Source organism: Ciconia boyciana, chromosome 2 (assembly GCF_034638445.1).
Source record: "Ciconia boyciana chromosome 2, ASM3463844v1, whole genome shotgun sequence".
NCBI lineage: Eukaryota > Metazoa > Chordata > Aves > Ciconiiformes > Ciconiidae > Ciconia > Ciconia boyciana.
This window is the reverse complement of record NC_132935.1, coordinates 141,862,176-141,882,149: the sequence shown is the minus strand read 5'-3', so window position 1 is coordinate 141,882,149 and position 19,974 is coordinate 141,862,176. Positions and strand designations below refer to the sequence as shown.

At 40.1% G+C, this 19,974-nt stretch overlaps 1 protein-coding gene across 1 annotated transcript in view; it reads left to right on the top strand.

The window, feature by feature from the left end:
* The window catches only part of LOC140648377 (probable acyl-CoA dehydrogenase 6), a 95,512-nt gene that overhangs the window by 61,976 nt on the left and 13,562 nt on the right, over positions 1-19,974 (top strand). Inside the window, exons 4-6 of the mRNA XM_072854256.1 lie at positions 4,315-4,421; positions 10,403-10,570; positions 16,844-17,017. Coding sequence (XP_072710357.1) covers positions 4,315-4,421; positions 10,403-10,570; positions 16,844-17,017 — 449 coding nt within the window. The remainder of the gene's footprint in view (positions 1-4,314; positions 4,422-10,402; positions 10,571-16,843; positions 17,018-19,974) is intronic.

The window sequence follows — 19,974 nt, the reverse complement described above, 5'->3', positions numbered from 1 at the left end:
CAGCTTACTCATCACTGATTCTTTCTCCATCCTGAACAGCAGCATACCTGAGAATTAATGTCCAAAAAGTTAGTTTTATTGTTTTATAGTTTTATTTCCTGTTTGCTGTAAAGGAGAGAAGCTGCAGCTGACAATCAGAACAGCGGTTTTGACAAGCAGGATCATCACCTTGATCAGCTGGGAAAAGGGTGAAAATGGGAAGAGGTCATTCAAGAGCCGAGTGGCTTTCCCACTGGCAACGCATAAGGGAAGCTTGGTTTTGTGCTTCTTCAAGAACAGACGTACTGAGTTGTCTCGCTCTAACATTTGGTACTTAATTTGTATAGTGTGCATAGGGTAGGCCAGGTCTTGCCCTGAGCCAGAGCAGAGACTGTTACAGGCACAGCTTTCAACACATCATTAAAAAAAGTATCATTAAGCGTTGGTGTCGTGATGGCTAGTTATGTCACGTCCATAGCCAGTTGTGCTGCTTTGTGGTTTTGAATACCTGTGAGGGTCTAACCTGGCCAGAGCAATACGGTGGGGCAATATGAAGTCAAGCAGCTGCTTCTCAACTAGCTTTCTTCAAAACGGCTTCACTGTTCCTATACCTTTGAGGTTCTCCAGCTCCTGGTGACAGCCTGGCCATACTACGGTGGCAGGTTGTCTGGTGGGCAGCCTTGAGGTCTCCAGAGCTGGTGTGGTGGCAGCAGGACACCAGCCACACGAGTAGTTCTTAAAAACTGCATGATCTGAAAAGGGTGGTCTTTAATATGACTCCTCTTTCACAATACCTGCGTTTTAGTGCAAAATGCATTCCTAAATAAGTAGAAGATTGACGTAATCGTTCTTAACCAAAACCCTTCAGGTAGTCTTATCTGCATGAGGTAGTCATACCCATCAGGTAGTCTCATACAGGCTTCTCATCTGTATTCTTTTCAGAATGTAGCAGTAGCTCAAACTGAGCAATTTATTTCATAAAATCTTCAAATAACTGAAGCTTAAAGGCTTGATAAAAACTGGGAGCCTTTTTTATTGCTTTTTTTAAGAGCACTTCTCTTATTGCTTTTTTTCTTATGCCATCTTTCACAAAAGGTAAATAAGTTTTCTAAATGTGGAGTTTTTAAACTTGCATGTCTTCTTATCTTGACTGAAACAGGGACTCAAGGAGAGAAAGCTGATTGCAGTGTGGATTCTTTTAAATCCAGGTTATGTAAATTACTGAACTTAATGAGGCTTCCATGCTGCCCAAGGGTGCTTGCTGCTGTTCACCATGCATTTCTAACCCTTTCTGTGCCTGTAAAGAGCATCTCTTCCCTTTTGTTTTTTCTTGCTTCTTTTCCTGTATCTTGAAGATCCAAGGAATACTGCTTAGCTGGACTTGGACATCAGAGGGTAGGATGCCTGTGCAGGACTACACTGAAGCGAAAGTGTGGCACGTGGTTGCTGGATTATTAATAGTTTGAGTCTAGGAGCAGAACAGACAGAGAATTGGGAGAAATTCACCTCTTGCTAGTGTGTAAGAAGGAAAGTGACAGGAGGTCAGAGTTATCCCCTTCTTTGCCTAAAAGAAATCTTCTTTGTATTCCTAGGAAGTCCATGAGTAAACTACTGAGTTGTCTTTGAGATACTGTAGAATAATGTATAGATCATCTGAAAACCTCTCTCTTTTTTTTTTTTTTTTTTTTCCTTTATTTTTGCTTTGGTGGTGAATAGTGCTCAAATGTGTGAGCTTCAGTGCAAGAAAGCTTGAGTTGATGAAAAGCTGAGAGCTGTGTTACAACTGCCTGCAGCTGTTCGTATTCAGAATTTCAATTTGCACTTAATAGTGTATCATACTAGTGTATCTGTCAGTTCTACTCAGAACTTTCCTTACTAATTTAATTAATTCACTTCAGCTGAGCTTTTTTCCCCAGAAGCAGAAGAAACAAAAGTGAATAAGATCTGTGGTTCTACCAAGATGATTATCAGCCCAATTAAGTCAGAATAGTGATGTGCGATAGACATATTTTCATTCAATGTAGCAATCTAACCTGTCAGAAACCAGATTTTTATATATATTTGAGATGAATAAAGGTGACTTAAAATTTCTAATTGGCAGAACACATAAACAGAACTATGTAGATCAAGGAAGTGTTCTTACATCTGTATTTTGCCATGGTTTTATTTTCCTTTTACCCACCATTTACAAGATTGTATACGATTGTCATTTTTGTGTTTGTATTCATGACATTCCATCAATGTTACTTATAAAGCATGGAGCAACAAGAGATGGACCACTTTCCTGCAACTCTTAGTGTGTAAGAATCTCACACTTGGGACTTCTGGGTTACCCAGCATCAACAAGGAGCTCCAGTTTATTGACTGTAGACTCGTGTGTGTATACGTACACACATGTATGAAAATAAATTTTAGAGCGATGCTAAGGCTGCACAGTCAATCCCATGGGAAACTATGCTCTGGGGTATGGCCCCGGTCCAGTAAGCAGACATAGTCTGGTCTGTCTTGAGTCAGAGCTCAAGTCTTGCAAACAGTTTCCTAATTCTGGAGCTGTAAAACTGGGAAGAAGTGCGTATTGCATTTGTGCAAACCTGAGGTTTTTCTGGGATGCATTTAAGATGGGTAGAATTTTACCAAAACAACGTATTTCTAACACAATAGCTAGCTGCTTGCTGAGCTGCATGTCCTTCCTGCAAGGCATAGAGAACCATGATCTTCTGAAGATAGTGTTGCCAGGCTTTTTTTATAATTGCAAAATAAATTCTGCTGTAGCCTCATTTATGGGAAGAGCTGAACTGTTTTCTGGAACTTAAACCAAACAAAGAAAGATATCAAACCAGAAACATTCTGAGGAAAGTTCTTGTCATAGAAATCCTCTGTTGAAATAACTAAAGGTTGGCAAAATTTTAAGCATCAGAAAGCGTTGCCAAAACTCCCTGCTAGCTCCTCTCATAATCTGATTTTTCATGTTGTTGGTTGTTTGTGGTTTTGGTTTTTTCTTTTGTCTAATAAATGTTCAGCTGGCCATACTTGATCATGTCCTGGGCAGGGCGGGGAGGTACATAACAGACATGGGGACTTTGTCCCAGTATGCTGGAGGAAGGAGTAAACACTCCAAGCTCGCTTCTTGTATTTATTTGGGATTGCTGCCATGATTATCAGCAAGGACAGGACTGGGACTTGAGCTCCCTATGTGCACAAAGTGAAAGTGTCTGCCACCTCCCAGTCTGTTCTCTGGCCGTCCCGTGTCCTTTGACTGTTTTGTGTCAGGATTGGAGCGGAGGGGAAGGGTCAGAGTCTTAGCTAAAACGGCATCACTCCTTTGGAAGTACTGGGACAGTGTTTTAGAAGGAGGGCCCAGATAACTGCAGCCTGCTTAGACAGCCAGCGAGCCTAAGGAGATGAGTGGAGATGCTGACCTGAGAAGCCTCACACCGATGAGGAGGCTGAGGAGGAACTTGACTTTTGTGGATTTCTGCTCACAGAAGAGGTATCTCATGACCCGAGGAATTTTTCAGTCTAGCACAAGAGAGGTTCAAGAACTAGACCATGAGCTCACCATTCACGTTGCAAGACCAAATCAGTGAATGTTAATTAGGACAAAATCGACCATGAAATGAGATGGACCATGTTTTGAATCGATGAAAGCAGCTAAACATTGGAAAAAAAGAGGGTGCCTCTTAACTGAATTGAAATATGGCCAAGTGAATTTTTTGTGTTAAAATGCCATCAACAGTTTGCCGTTTCCCTTTTTAGTTTTGTGGGGACTAAAAGAATGGCTGGGAAGAAGCACTAATGGATTTCACTATGTGATTTAAATGCAGATGTGAAATATTAATAATGTAAATACAGTTATTTGCAGAGGGTGGCCATCACATGTCATAACTTTTCAGTCACCACTAAAACCTGGCAAAGAGCTGGTGCAAAAGTCAGAAAATATGCAGAGAGCCGGTCCTCCATCCTGACTGACTGCAGACTGGTGCAGGAGCGTTGAGGGGGAAACCCCAGGGACTATGTTTATTTAGATCTGATAGCTCTCAAAACAACAGTCATAAAGATCAAACTTTGGGCATCTAGACCACACGTTTCTGTGGGAGTAAGATTCCTGAATACTTGTAAAAACCTTATTTAAAATGATTGTGGCTGCACTTCTGGTGAAGGCTCTGAATCATAGCTTTGGAGGGTATCTATTCTGTCTTTTGGCTCTGGACAGATTTTACCTCGTCATAGGAAAATTGATGACTCTGTGGGGATAACTAAATTTGTAACTAACTTGTAAATAAAGTTTACCTTCAAAAGTTTTAATATCTGATCTTTTTCATTATATTGTTGCAGGTTTGGTTCTGATGAGTTGAAAAAACAGTTCCTTGTACCAACTATAGCTGGAGATTTTGTGGCTTGCTTGGGAATCAGTGAAGCTGGAGCTGGGTCAGATGTCGCAAGTAAGTTAACCTAGCAAATTGCCAATTTTGGACAGCCTGGTATTTTAATGGAAAGAATCTGGTTTCCCTGACCCTTCCATTTGCCACTATCATTTGTAAGAAATACAAAGGAAGGAAAGTCTGGTGCAGTGAGGGCAAAAAGTAATATTCCAGGAGCAGTAACATATGCCTCTGATGCAGCCAAAAGCAATCAAACTGAATGTATTTTCAGTGAATCAATAGCTATAACCCTGTATAGGCTGAGCACAACAGATTAATATGCAGCTGTCGTGCTGGCCCTGGATTTCTCCTAGTGTTTGTCCTGCTGCTGCCTTCCCTGTTCTGTCCGAGCTCACGGCGGGCAGGGAGCACTCCAGCACCTCCTGTAGTTGCACAGCCACCCTCCGTTGTGCAAACCTGCAGACGTACGTGATAAGGGGTGGGGCCTGTTCAACTGTACTAAAACTTGCAGTTCCTTAAAACAGACCTCCCCACTGAACGTGGGCAAATCGCAGAGCTAGTCCGTTCTGAAAATGATGGCATCACTTTCACGATGGGTTCCTCTCGCTCATTCTTACCTCACCTCGGCCCCTTCCATTGTTCCGGTGCAGCAAAAATGTCTCTGAACTGGTGATTGTTTTATTTAGAGCTAATGAAGAATTTGCCATGTCAAATCTATTAGCTTTAATTTAGCTACTTTGCATGCAACAATTTTTCTTGTTTTAGTGCAAGAATATGCTTAAAAACATGGACAAATGAAACTATTATTCTGAAGTTCCTGAGGCAATAGATAATTTGAACAATTAAATTAAAACAGATATTGTAGAAAAAGTAAAAGATACCTCCTCTGACTGTGAATTGTGGACTTCAGGGAAAAGGGAATGACAAGAAACCACTTTTAGAGGTTTTGTGTTGACACAGGATGGCTAAGTTGAATACATTGTGCTCTTACAAATTACTGAGACGTGTTCCTGCAGACAAAATCGCTGAGTTTGACAGAAGTTTTTTGATCAGCAGAGTCCTATGTCCACCTCCTTGACCAAACTCAGGTTGTTTTCTCAAGACAAATAGATAATTATTCAGTGTTAGAGCAAGGGTGCAGCAGGTAGTTTTCAAGAGGGTTAATGGGGATAATGAAATAATGGGACTAAATCTTCCTCTATGATCTATTGCTGTTTTCCTTTCTAGTTAATTGATTTTGTTCATAAGAAAAAATTCCATAATTTTTATAGACTTGTTTTTCATTAAAATAATTTGAAATTTGAATTTTGCTAATGTAGGAAATACAACATCATTTATTTTAATTAATGCCTGTCTAGTTTACTTAGATGATTATCAGAAGTTTCTAAATATGATTTTAATTTTTTGATGCAGTGCTCCAGGTAATAAGTAACATAAATATTCTTTTAGCTGCATGTTGTTTATCATCTAGTTTAATTGGTATGATACACTTGGACTAATACAGTTAAAGAGAAATTTGGAATCAACTAGGATTATCTCATGAACCCAGACTGCATCTGGGAGGCAGACTACAGGATGAAATGACGATACTTTTTCACCTGTCATGGAAGATCTGATCCCTAGTATAAATCCAGAAAACAGCTTACAATGCTTCTAAAGGGTAATTAAATGGACAAGTTAGGCATGAGCAGCACTAGCTTATGTTCTGAGTAGCACTGGTTTGCAGGAGGCAGAGAGAACATATAAGTTCCAGGTGGCCCAGCTTTAAAGTAGACTGAACTGCATGAAACAGCACTTGATACTTCCTTTGGTTTCTCACGCTATTGGGATGTTTGTCTCCCTTAGATAAGTGAAGGGGTAGTAAAGCATAGCAACTATTCACATGTTAAGGTTGGGGACATGCTTCTGCCATGTGAGCCAGTATATTTTGAAGAATGATGCAGAGTAAGGTATCTCTAGCATTTTCTTCTGCCAGTTCCAAAAATAACTGTGATGTGAACAAAGGTGATGTGAAGACAGAAGACAAAAAAGTGTTTCTTTACATGAGAAGTGAAGGTGCCTGGAATTAATTTATTCAAAATTCAACAGAACAAAAAGGACTGTGTATATTAGTCTAATATAAATTTCAAGTAAATTTGAAGGAGCACCTGTCTGCTTTCAAACGTAGTTGTTGTATATTGTACATAGTATTGACCACGTACAACAAAACTAGCACAGACATGACCCGAGAAGCAGAACAGTATAGAACAGTTGGTATAGAAAGTGTCTTTCTTTAATTTCAGGATTCTTGGTACCACAAAGCATACACATTTTTGTAGGTTTTAATGATTTTGTCTCATTCTATCTCACTACTGTTCCACAATTTATATAATGTTTTGCTGATAGTCTGTGGGGGATATGCAAGAAGACATCATGGAGGACACTTCCTCTTTCTTCAAGTTATGTCTTCCGGGCAACTGCACGAAGTAACCCTGTTCATATCTATGCTGAAGAGGTAGACATCTTGCCCCATTTTGTCTCAGTGGAATCCAATCTTTCTGCTTCTCTGGGTTTAGGTTGTCTTTTTTGAGCATGAAAAAACAAATTTGCACATGGTGTCTATAATGGCACAAATACTTCTCCAACCCTAATAGGAATATTACCCTCCGATGTGTAATGTTATACAACAGTTTGCTGGCTTGTGAATCTTGTAATTAACTATGCAGATCATCTTCATTAGCAGTTTGCTATTAACATTGTAAGATACAGCAATCATTCTTATTACTTTGTGCCTAAGTACTTGTACTTGCCATGTTGAATTTGAAAACTCAAGATCATTCCTTTCTTGCTGGGCGATACCTCAGTTTTCTGTGTTGGTGATGTCTCCCAAGTTTGTGTCACCAGCAAATTTCATTAGTGTATTCCTATTCTTCTTTTAAAGATAATTAATGAAAATATTCAATAGGTTTTGTCCAAAGGCTGATATCCAAGGAGGAGCTCCAATAGTACCCTCCCTGCACATCAGCACGTCCTCTTTTAATGCAACCTGATGCAATTTCCCTTTTGCCAAGTTCCTTACCCACATTTCCACTTTTGTCCTAATTCTTATCTTTTCAAAATTTTAACTCATAGTTACCTAGTAGCATCAATTTTAGTTTGCTTGGGTCCAACAGGATTTTTCCTGTTCTGCTTTTCTCTAGAAAATCCATTTTCGTTATAAATAAATCAGATTGGTTTTAGATAAGATACAACTGGTAAACTGAATTATCTTTTCTTTCCAAATGTATTCTGAGGCTGTGCGGATTGCCAAAACCAACAACCTCTTTTTTCACTAATTTTAATTTCTGTACAGTCCTTCCTGTAGATGTCTTTCTTTGTCAGCTATATTGTGAATCTTTTTGTAATCTCGTGTGAAATACTTCTTTAGTTTTGAGGCGTCCTCTATATGTCTCATGTTTTTTTTCTCCTTCTCTTTTCATTTCTGTGGCTGAAACATTTTTGTTTGCTGCCTCAATCTTCTTCAATTTTGTTGGTTTTCATCTGCAAGATTTAACTTAGTTTGACCTGTGATAGTTCTTACCTTCTGACCTCCAAACTGTAGCTTTGATAACTAATCTCTTCCCTTTCCTGTAGGCCTTCTCCTGTTTTTTGAAGTGATTATTCATTCAGTGAGACTTGAAATTATTTCATGCAAGTTTTGGGTTTTTTTTTTCCTATGCTGATGATGTAAATTCCAGATATGTGTTCCTCATTTTTTACTTTAAGGATATTCATTGCCTATCTTTGATCATCATATTGACCTTAAAAGTTGAAGCCAACCTTGCCTTTTGTCAGATCTATTTAGATGCATGGCTGGACTCAAGAGCACAGTGGAGAAGAAAACTTGAGGCTCAAGTATGTTGTGATTTGAATGGTGAAGTGACCAGCCCTGGTTGCTTATATGGCACCATCTGTATTATATGCCTTTCGATGATGCCTTGTGGTCTTTCCTAGAAGGGGCCCTCACAGCACGTTCTGTAAGTTGTTCAGTTATAGGCACTACAGGGCCAGTGGTGTGGACCTGCCAAAAATGAGTTATGGAGCACTGACTGAAGTAGCCTTTTCCCAGAGCTATGCCCTATCAGGGAGGATAATTACAGTCAAATATTCTGAATTATCTTCATAGCCATATCCCTGAGACTGAAGCCACTTGACTTTAGTAGATTGTTAAGTAGGTTTTCAAAGCCTGCTGTATTTTAAACATAAAACTTACTTGTTGACTTGATCATCTTTCTTCTAATTAAAGTTAAAGAGAATCAACTCTTCATAAGTTGATTTTAAATAGCTGTTTCTCAAGTGTCTGAAGCAAACTGTCAAACCATCACATCTGGGAGTACTTGAACATTCCCATTAGAAAGGCATTTGTTCATTAATCTGTGTTTGGGTGGTTAGTCTCCTGTGACGCCATGCTTGCAAGAACTGTTTACATCTGTGATAACATCACAGTGCTCATTGTTCCTCTGCAGACCTTCCATGGGACCTCTATCTAATCCCTTCAGTAGCTGTTCCACAACAAAGGGATGTGTGATGTAAATCACTGTGTATGCTCCCATCCTTTTCACGCTACTTCAGTACAGTGTTGTAATTCTTATTCCGGCTCTTGTGTGTCCTTCATTTATTATTTAGTCTCCATGTATGTGACTGTCCAGTGTCTGTGTCCATCTATTATAAGCATCAGTATTTCGGATTCCTTCAGTTGGTTGGCCGTCATTATTATACAGATTTCATATCAAGTCCCTTGGACAGATTTGGCATAGTCCTTTCATTGACTGAATAGCTATGTGGCTACTGTTTTTATCCACATTAGTACTCTCCCTTGCCGTTCATCATTACCTGCTTTTAAGTTCCTTTAGCCATAGCTATATCTGATACTCCCTTGTCTTATACCTTATACAATTTTCTCCCATCATTTTTCCCTAGTTCCTTCATTAACAAGGCTTCTTTTCAGCCATGCTGATCTCAGTCCCAGTTTATCTTGTAAATGAAGATCAGATACTTGGTTTTGGTTTGTTTTATGTTTGGAGCCCTTGGGAAGAAGGTTCATGGGCAGATTGAGGTGGGTGTGTATGAAGGTATAACCAGCTGACTTAAATGTGCCTGCCCACTCCACTCAGTGTCTGGCTCCCACCCTCCAAGTCTACTGCCTCCCTCAGTAGGTGGGTTCTTATGGACTTGATAGTCTCATTAGGTTTACAGGTGCTATTAGGGGTGTGGTAGGGTTCTCTTATACCATCACCTACTTATAGCTAGATATCTGTTGGAGAGTCTTCCTCAGTTGGGGTTTTAGTTGAAGAAGATCAATAGCAGAGGAAAGAAGACAGCCTTTTGGAAATTCTCCTGGAGTGTAAATAATAACTAATGATTCACTCTGGCTGTCTGTTGCAGCTAGGGCTGCTTGCAGTGTGATGTGAACACTCACGGATGAAAATAAGATTGTTTTTTTCCAGGGGGTATAAATAGCAGGTGTTTGGAACTCCTTTGTGTACAGACATTCTTAGCATTTAGACTTGGCCTTTTGAAAGTTTACTAGCTTTGAATTTATTACGCCATTCTGACAAAGAACATGCAGGAAGTGCGTGTATGTATATCTTTATGCATACACAGATACTGAGGCTTATGTTTGTTTAAGTCAGGACTCTGAAATTAATGGCCTCCTCAGTGACTAGCGTGCACAGTAACAGAAATGCGTAATAGGTCACCTCAGACTGAAATGTTTCTGGCCAGAGTTTTTGATGACCAAATTTACATAGGGAAAGTTTTCTGCTTTCATCAACTGGGATGAAGACTCCACCTAAAGGAGGGCGAGAGAAGTGGTCTGGCTTCCCTGGCTTGCCTTCCAAGAGTTGTCCAGACGGGTCTGCCTTGTGCAGCCCGGAAGGGTTAGAGGACTTGGGGGGTATAAAGGGAGAATCAAATATTAGTTATCTGTCTGAGAGCAAGGGAGTAACTCTGCTAGTCATACAGGGACCAGCTTATCCCTCCTTCACAAGAATTAACCCTTCATTTCCTATGTTTTGAAATAGGTATCAAGACAACAGCTGTGAGAAAAGGCGATGAATATGTCATAAATGGTGGTAAGATGTGGACTACGTCCGGGTGCCAAGCGGACTGGATGTGCCTGCTGGCAAACACCAATGAAGGACCTCCCCATCGAAATAAATCTCTCATATGTCTGCCAATGAATCTGCCTGGTAATAACACAGAACTCTTTCTCTTCTAATTTGATTTTATTGGTGTTTTTGTGCATGCCCAATACAAGAAGGAAAGGTGTTTGACAGAAAGGACTGCACCCATAAATGGTCTTCTAAGTTAGGTGTTTAACTGTTATACAAAGTTGGTTCTGAAATGCAGTTGCACACTTCCACAAAGAAGTAGGGGACAAGAGGAAATGAGAAGGAAGTTAAATATTTTGCAGACTTCAGCTTGTGACTCCCAAATAATTTGATATGGAGAGTCCTTTTCACCAAAAATAAATGTATAAAAGTTGTTCAGATACATCTGCATGGGAATATTTCATAACTTTCTGTGAGAATGAATAGACAAGTCAATGCGAAGGACAAAATTAATGCCTCAAAGAAATAATTAAAAATAGAGCCAACTTTTTTTTTTTTTTTGGAAGTTGTAACATCCAGTGTCTTTTAGTTTTGGAGAAGTTCCACAAAACTTTTATCTTAGTTTTCTGTCCCCAAAAGGCATTAAGATGCAAACAGTCCACAAAATAAATAATGTATTACTCTATTTACATAGATCTTTGCGACATATGAACTATATGTAAAATGTTCTTAAATTATCTTTCCAAAATTGTGTAAAACTCTTTCCTGTTTTGTATGAGGACTGGTGAACAGAATATATACTTTTTTTCCAATGAATGGAGAAGTATGTTTAAGCTTGCTGTCTTATTTCTTCAGAAAATACTGAAAGTGATTCTCAAACATGTGAAAATAGAAGGATAAAGAGTTTAGAGATTTCAAACTTGGGAAATACATGGGAAATAGCTCCCAAAACAATCTTATCCCACACACCAACACCTGCCTCCCAGGAGTCTGTGGGCAGTATCTGACTCTGTTTGGGTGGGCTTACTGACCAGCTGCATTGAATACTAGAAGGATGCAATGCTGTGCCGTGATTGTATTGTGTGGATGGTCCTGATATTCCTCCGATAACCATCTTCTGCCACCCAACCTGGTGGGCTTGCTGAAGAGAAGTGCAGGCATACCCAGGGCATTTCATGGCTGTGCTCTGCAAAGGGATCTTTTTGCCAGGGCACTACTATCGTTAGCAGTTTAAATTACAAAAACAGTCTGTGAGTTGAATGTGGGCTGGAGTGAAACCTTCAAAGATTTTGGAAGCAGGGATTTGTTTTTGAAGAAGACTAGTAATTTGGGTGAAGACACTGAAGAAATACATCCTAATCTAAGGGTACAGGTTTCAGTGGTACAGTCCACTCAGTGTCTGTTCCTGAGTACTCTGCAGACCTTGCAGCAATAATGTGCTGTATTCATAAAGGACATCATTCAGAGAGGATACGGTTAAGGTTATGTTGGTGGGGACCTTTTGCAGTTTTAATAACTGTTCAAAAGTTTTTAAACCTTTTTGGTTTTCACTTATTTTAATATTTAGAAAATTATGTAAGATATTAATTTATTTGATATATAATGTATAATATATTTTAACACATATTTCAAATATATAATATCTGTTTAATATATAATACTGTATATTGCTGTATTTATATATTAATATAAAACATTAAAACCTATGGCATTTTTGTTCATTCAATTCAGAGTATTTTACATACAAAATTTATGTCATTATCAGCATTTCACATGTAGGGACACCACCATGGCAGTGAAGTGAAGGTCCATATGTTCACTTAATAGACCAGACTGAGAACAAAACCCAGGTCTCCAATGTTGTAAAAGAGGGGGATGTCTTGTAAGTGAATTTCAGTATAGAGTAAGTCAAGTGAGTGAGTTGCCTGGGGAATTAAGCAAGTTCTGAGTGGGTTGTGAGTTTCTACAACCGCTGCTCATGCAAGACAGGCTTTGAATGGGAGCTCACAGAAGATGGGCCTGAGCTGCTTCATTAGTTGTTGAGTTTGTCCGTATTGATAAGTGATGAGCAAACATGTAACTCAGAGCCAGAATCTCCCTGAATTTCCAGGTAAACTCACTTAGCAGCCATCTGCATGAAGTCCTCCTTGTGATTTTTCATGAAGGGGTCAGAGTACAGATGCAATGCTACTTCTCCGAGATCAGTTTTCCAAAAACAACAAAGCAGCCAACCCACTGTTGGAGGCAGATCAAATATACAGAAATTGACTTGGAGGTTTTCAGCTACTTTGCTTATTCCAGAAAGACATGTGAGTCATTGTAGCTTTAGAGGAGGGTGTTGTTAGGTCACACAGCATATACACAGACCTTCTTTACCTGCAGTGAATAGATTTTGAGTGGCAAAATTGCCTGAGTCACCTGAAACTGATCTGCAGAAGTGTAGAAGTCTTCCTAGAAACAAAAATTGCATTCCTCAAAGTGTATATACTTTCATTTTTTTGTGTGATACAGATATTGACCTCCAAAAGGGTCACTGTACCAACATTAGTGACCTTTTGAAATGAAGTATTAAGATGGTTGATTGTGCTCAGTGGGTGGGTCATATCAGAAGTGAGATTTTTCAGGAAGAGGAAAAGTATGAAAAAGGCTGCCATTTGACACAGATGTGAGGAGGAAGCTCCAGCTGTTTTGATATATCCTAAGGATGTCTGTCTGCCAAAGATTGTGCTCCTTGGAGGGCAGCAGACCAAGACTGTACGGAAAGTGTCTGGAGGACATCACCGAATGATGCACTATCAAGCATCTGTAGATGTATGTGTGTCAAAGCGCAAGAACGAGCGCAACGGACAATGAGTGTGTTATGTCTGACTAACTGCTGCAGTCACCAGCCTATATGGCCAGGTAAGGAAGGGATCCATGGTGCAGCAGTAACTCATTCCTTGCTAGCAGCTGGAAGGCCATGGGAGACTAGTCCAGCATTTTTTGTGAAAATCTTAATTGTTTCGTACTTGTATAATGTGGTGATTAAAAAAAAAAAGTTCCAAGTCTGAAAGCAAATTATGAACTTCAACAGCTGGTGGTTTACTGGAGATATGAAGTAGGATTTGCTTCTTCTAATTTTAGGTGTGTACAGTATCTATTCTGGGGTGGAGCAAATCATGGTCCAGATTTGACAAGACACTGCTGAATACATTTCTCATAAAGGGAATTCGATAATGGCAGTGTGGATTCACAGCAGATATCTAAATTAGGTGAATACTCCTCATACTAATGATGTCTTCAAAAAAAAGCTGAATTTCTCTTATGATGAAAGAGAATCTAACAAGTCGTAACATGTCTGTGTGTAAGATATATAGACAAATGGCTTGCAGCCCTAATCTGGTAACTATTTGTGCACTGGTTTGTCCTCTGAGTCCTCAGATAGTGATAGGGTAGATTGCAAGGAGGAGATAATAAAGAGAAGAGCATCCAGGAAAGGGAAAAGAGCATGTTTCTCAGGTTGCAATTTTAAATGTGCCTCTTTCCATTTGTAATGGCACTAAATAGTGTCAGGAGAGAGCAACTGCCTTTCTCTCAAGATAGAATATAGGAAATAAAAGAGATTGTCAGAAGGCTGGAGGAGTGGGAGAAAATTAAAAATCAAAGATGCCTGGGAAAAAAGTGCCCAGGAAGAGATATAGCAATCCATCTCAGTGATACTGGTGCAAGTAGCACAGATGGCTCTGTTAAGAGTGATTTTAGTAAGTCAGGCACTTGGCCTTGCTAGATTGAGATTTGTGTGTTATTGGATGGCTCGTGATTTATTTGATACAGACAAACTCCAGGAGTTATCTGGGCAGATGATTTCTACTGCTGCTGGTAATTTTTAGTATATAGTACCCCTTATGAAGCGAATGAAGGTAATTAAGTAAAGGAAGATTTTGATGCCCGTATTGTAGCCCAAGAGATGATTATGAATCATTGACTTCAAAAAAGAGAAAATGTAAAGCATGTGCTAGCAACAGAGGGGGCACTACAGGAGGCTGATGCAGTTTGGCCTCCTTCTGAATGAGAAACATGAATTAATCTAAGACCAAGTGAAACTGGTAAGGCACAACAAAGTGGGGATGCAGCTAGATTCAGGAAACTTGAACACGCAACCCAATCTGGCAGAAGTATGGATAGAAATAATTAACACATTTAGCTCCTCTAACCAAACCTGTAAGAGCTTTCCTCAATAGTCATTGTGGTACGTGGATCTGGGGAAGTACATAACAGCATTGATTTAGCAATATAAAGAACTGGCAACAGTTGTACTTTTTCAAGCAGAGTCCTTAGTAAACCACCCACTAACAAGAGCAGTAAGTGCATCTTCATATGGGTGAGGAGCAGTGATTGCATAAAACCAGCTGGAAGTAGACCAAAGACATGATCTCTGAGACTCTCAAAGAAACCAAGCAGTAACATTCCAACAGGAAAAGATGTTCCAGAAATCATTTGGGCCTGTAAATGTTTCATTGTGTGTTTGTTTAGCTCTGATTTTAATACTGAAACAAACCACAAATATTTTTTTTGGCATGGCTGGGTGCAAATTGCTGGATAATTTTCAATCCAAGAGTCAAAAATTTTTATACAGCTGTCCTAATTTTCTTCCTGCATTGAACATATATCAAAGCAAGTATTCCTAACACATAATCTGTTTATAGATTGGCTGGTGGAGAAAAATCTTGAGTGGAAGGCGTGGAAGTCTATGTGGACCTTATTCTGAGAGCAGTCTTGGCATTTGGAAATAGTGTTGGTATTTCATCTCTGCAGAGAGATGAAACTTTCCATAACCTTATTGAATGCAGCCAGAGAGAATGAATTTGAAGGGAATGACTGCCAACTTCTTCTGCCTGCAAAACCAAAGTAATTTTCACATGGCTGAAGTCCTCCTGTCAGTAGAAGTTGAGATGTCAGAAAGAGATGTTCACTGAAAACCATGAAGGATAGCAAGGTACAAACAAGTACAGAGAGGGACCACCACAATCTGTGCAGTGACCAACTCCTACTAAGCCATGTTAGAGAGTAGTAGAGGACTGAAAAAAAATAATAGAATAAAGAGGGAAATATTGCCAGAATACCTCCTCATCGCAAAACTGGTTAGAATACCGTGTATGCGGGTAGTAAAATGTTTGGTTTTCTGCAAAGACATACATGCCGATTTGGAGGACTGTTTTTCTACGTATATCGACTTGGCAGATGTAATCAGCATGTTTTGCACAAATCCTCATACCTGGTTGTTGGCCTCAGTTTACCTCTGAAACATTCTTGACTTCCAGCCCAAATAGTCACATTAGCCCCAGAGCAACAAGGAGGTAAAAACTGAAGACGAGGGAATTGCCACAGAAAATCAGTGGATGGCTGTTAAACTCTGATGGCACAGTGGTAAGCCATGCTTGCATCTGAACAATAGCAAGAAAGAACTTGCAGCTAGGAGAACAGAAAAAACAGGAAGGAGTCCTGCCTGGTGTGACTAGGTAGCTGAAGTCTTACGTGGCCAAACCTGAAGGAACCAGGTTCATCTCCAACAGACCGTTGCACGTGGGGTCAGAGTTAGCGCTGTGTAGGGAGATCTGTGGGGAAGCAAGTCCTCTTCACAAGCATGTCCACATGAAAACTCAGAGGAATTAATTGTGATCGTTATGAAGCCTTCTGTGACTACTTAGATGAACGAAACAGTATTTTGTAGGCCATCATAAAATACACAGTTTTAACAAAATTTGGAGTTGATACAGAATTGTTGGGTGTTTGTAGCAGTTATGAATTTGAGTCTAACCTTTTACTATTAGGAAAAAGCAGTGTGGTGTGATTATAAACTCTCTCATCTACAGGTACCAAAAAAAATCAGGGTAGGCTAGAAAGGGGAGGATAAATGTGGAAGAGAGGGAAGGAAGAGGATTTCCAGGAGGAGAAATTCTCTAATTGCAGCTTAAAACATAGCTCTGTTTTTGTCATTATTAAATATTGCTCTACTGTTTCACAGCAGTGCAGGCACTCAGCAAATACTGCTGAATTGAATTCCAGCATTTGATTATAGTGCACTAAATATCAAACATAAGCAAATAAATATTGCATTGTTTCAAGACATGCATGAAATAAGATTATTGCTACTAGTAAACAATTATTATTTGGGGGCATAATGAAAAGTGGGACCTTTACAATTGCAGTTTCTGATTTGCTAGGTAAATAAAATGGAAAAACTCTTAAAAATGGGATGTGGGCCATTTTACTCTTAAATTCCAGAATACTATTATGTTTTTCCTAAAGGTAGGTTTCACTGTAATCTTGGCACATACCGTCACATCTGCAAACTTCGCTTTCTTAAAATGCTGTACGTGTACATTGTGCTTCTATTTTTTTGTGGCCTTTCTAATACCCCTTTTTCTTCAGGCATTCACGTTGCTAAAAAGATAGACAAACTGGGCATGAGGTCATCGGACACAGCTCAGATCTTTTTTGAAGACGTAAGGGTCCCCAGCAAAAACCTCATCGGTGAGGAAGGAAAGGGTTTTACATATCAGATGTTGCAATTCCAAGAAGAGCGGTTGTGGGGAGTAGCCAGTGGTAAGTCATCATTTGTACTTCTGGGGCCAGGCGGGGACACGGGGTCACCTTTTGCATGAGTAACAGCACTTTCCTTTTATTGTAAATTGCAATGACCTCTTACAATCTGGTTTTGAAATCTGTCATAGCCTGGATACAGGCCTTCCCTTTCTGTAGGAAAACTTGAAATAGAAAATATTTTGTGAGGCATCACAGAGGCTGGTTTTGCCTTGTTTCTTTTTCTTGGTGCTTTTCTGCTGATAAGAAAATACGGCATCATGTTATGTCTGCTACAAATATAGTACAAAGGCTATCAAAATACTGGCATGAATTAGAAGGACGGTGACTTTTCCTGTAGTACAGTAAGCTATGATGTTTATCCTGGATTTTAGAAAATTAGCTTAGTGGCTGTGTAAAGAAGTGGCTCTTACAGGATGTAAGAGCTTTGTTTTGTGGATCTGTTTTACCTCTGTACACTTTGGACATAAGTGGTACAGCACCAAATTCCTTTCCCTGAAGTTATGCTGTCACAGAGTTCCTGTTAGTCTGAACTCAGGCCGTACTTGAATCTGCATATTTGAGTTACACAGATTCCGGATATTCCGGGTAACCAGATCCAAGTCTGGATTGTCCATTTTCAGCCTCCCAACCTTCCCCCCCACCCCACAGCGTTTGCTTCTTCAACTTAAATGTAATGTGGTTCACTGTAAGAAGATTGGTCCTCTTTAAATTTCAGGGTTGTATAAATAATCTCACCATATTCATGCTCCTGTGCGTATCTTGTCTGTTACTGTCTGTGTGTGGCTGGGGAATTGGGAACTCTTAAGAAGTGATTTTCTGATTCAGTGACCAATTAAAAAATTACTCCCTGTTGTGGGTTGATCCCAGACTGAGTATTTTAGAGTTCAAATGCTTTAAAAAATCTTTGGTTTGGGCCAAAATTCGTAGTTCAGCCTGAGATAAATAGTAAATATGAGAGTAGTTTTAGCAAAGAACAGGAGGTTAGACTTGCAAGGGATGCCCCTGCAGACTCAGGCAAGGAGGAGACGTGGTCCTACTGCTGGTCCTGCTTTAATCGAGGCATACAGAGACCACAAGGACGTGCATTGTGCATTTTTATGCTCAGTTTGAAGTCTAAGTTAAACAAAACAATCGGAAGCCCTGGGCTGCAGTGATACTCCCCAGGCAGCAGAGTAGCCCACGGCCGTTAGTCATGCCCCAGGCAAAAGTGACGCGTGCTGACAGCATCAAAACACAAAGCCTGGCAGGTTAGATCACTCCTGCTAAAACCACGGGCAGCTTGGTACTGTCCAGCCTTGCACAACTGGCCAGTCACCGTGCTCTGCCGGGAAGTGGGACACCAGGTTTCAATTCTTCTTTTTGCTCAGAACAACACAGCAGGAGCAGGCGAACCCTCGCCCTGGATGAGCAGTCTGGGAAGGGCATCTTCGCTCCCCCCGCCATGGCCAGGCAGGGGCCATCAGGGAGGAAGAGCCTTGAGCTCACCAAGGGAGAGGGAGCTGCCTCCTGCAGTGCGCGGTGGCCAGTGTGTTTTGCTGGGCCCCCTGGTTTTGTTTTTATGCACTATCTGATGATACCAAATGCATGAAAGCACTGGGAGCAGGGGCAAGACCCATCGTTTGGGCCAAGTTGCAAACTTCAGAGGTAAACAGTTGTGGTAAACAAGAAAAAAGAGTAAGCGATGTTCAGAAGGGAGCCAGGTGCTTGATAGATGTGGTTTGTTACACCACGACTTCTAGCTGTTAACTTCCAGTCCTGCAAATGGTTTAACGCATGTTCAACCACAAGTGTTTTGCTGAAGGCTCAGATGTGCAAAACTATGTACGTGCCTTCAGTAGTTTTGTGATTAGGTCTGCATGTGTAATCCTAGTCCTCACTTCTGGCCCTCAGAAGGACGTTTCTGTTCCTTCCCAGTTCATAACTATTCATGTGACGTTGAAAATCATCAGTCTGCTTTTAAACACTTTAGGGACCAGTCCTGGCATCCTCGCTTTCACTGCTTCCTAAAACTTGGAAGAGGCAGTTGACTGCCATTTTTTTCTTTCTTTCCTTTTTGGGCCTTGTTTTGTTTTGTTATGTTTGGGGGTTTTGTTTTGGTTTTTTTGTTTTTATGTATTTTTAGTATCAACTATCATGTGCTCCAGCCTTCTCTTTGTTTATTAATTATCTTCTTTGTGGCCAAATTTCAGAATGTGTGGGGAGTTTCCTTCCTTCTTCACCTTTTTTTTTTTTCCTTTTAAAATGAATTTTCAGTCAAACAGATTGAAAATATAAATGGAAAACTAATTTCCTGGAATTGCAAAATTTGGTCACAGGTGTGGTCTTTTCTTCTGAGTGACGTGTTATCAAAGGCATTGGTAAAAGTCACTGTGTTTCTTGCTTCATTGAAAGAGAAGAGCTGCCACATGTCTCTCCCATGTTGTGACACTTGGTAAACACCGTCCATTTGTGGACCTGTTGCACGGATCACAGGAAAAGAATGTTGCTATGGCAAGAAAGCAAACAGGTTTTTTGTGAATTGCTTAACTTGGAGGCAAAGAGGGAGTTCAGTGTTTGTGAGAGAGCAGAATGGCACTTTTCTAATGACTTCTATCTGTTCCTGTAGTCTCAGTTTTATGAGCACCATTGAGTCATGGCCAGTAAGCAGGATGACAGATCCTTTTGCATGGGCATGCACGTCCTTAAGAGACAGATTGCTCAGCTTGGAGCTTGCTGGACAACTCACTAGAGAGTGATCAGCAACAGCCTAAGAAAAACGTTAATTTCCTTTTGTTTTGAGAGGAGATGTAGCAAGGCAAAGTGTGTTCACAGTGAGCAGAAGTTTCAAGTGGAAGAAAGTAAGTTGGATGGAGGTATGAGGAAGACTGTTCTGCATCTGGCAGCTTCAAGTTCTTTCACAATTCTCGGCTGTGTGGTAGATCATGCATTCCTTAGGCTACCCTAGAGTGAAATTTCCT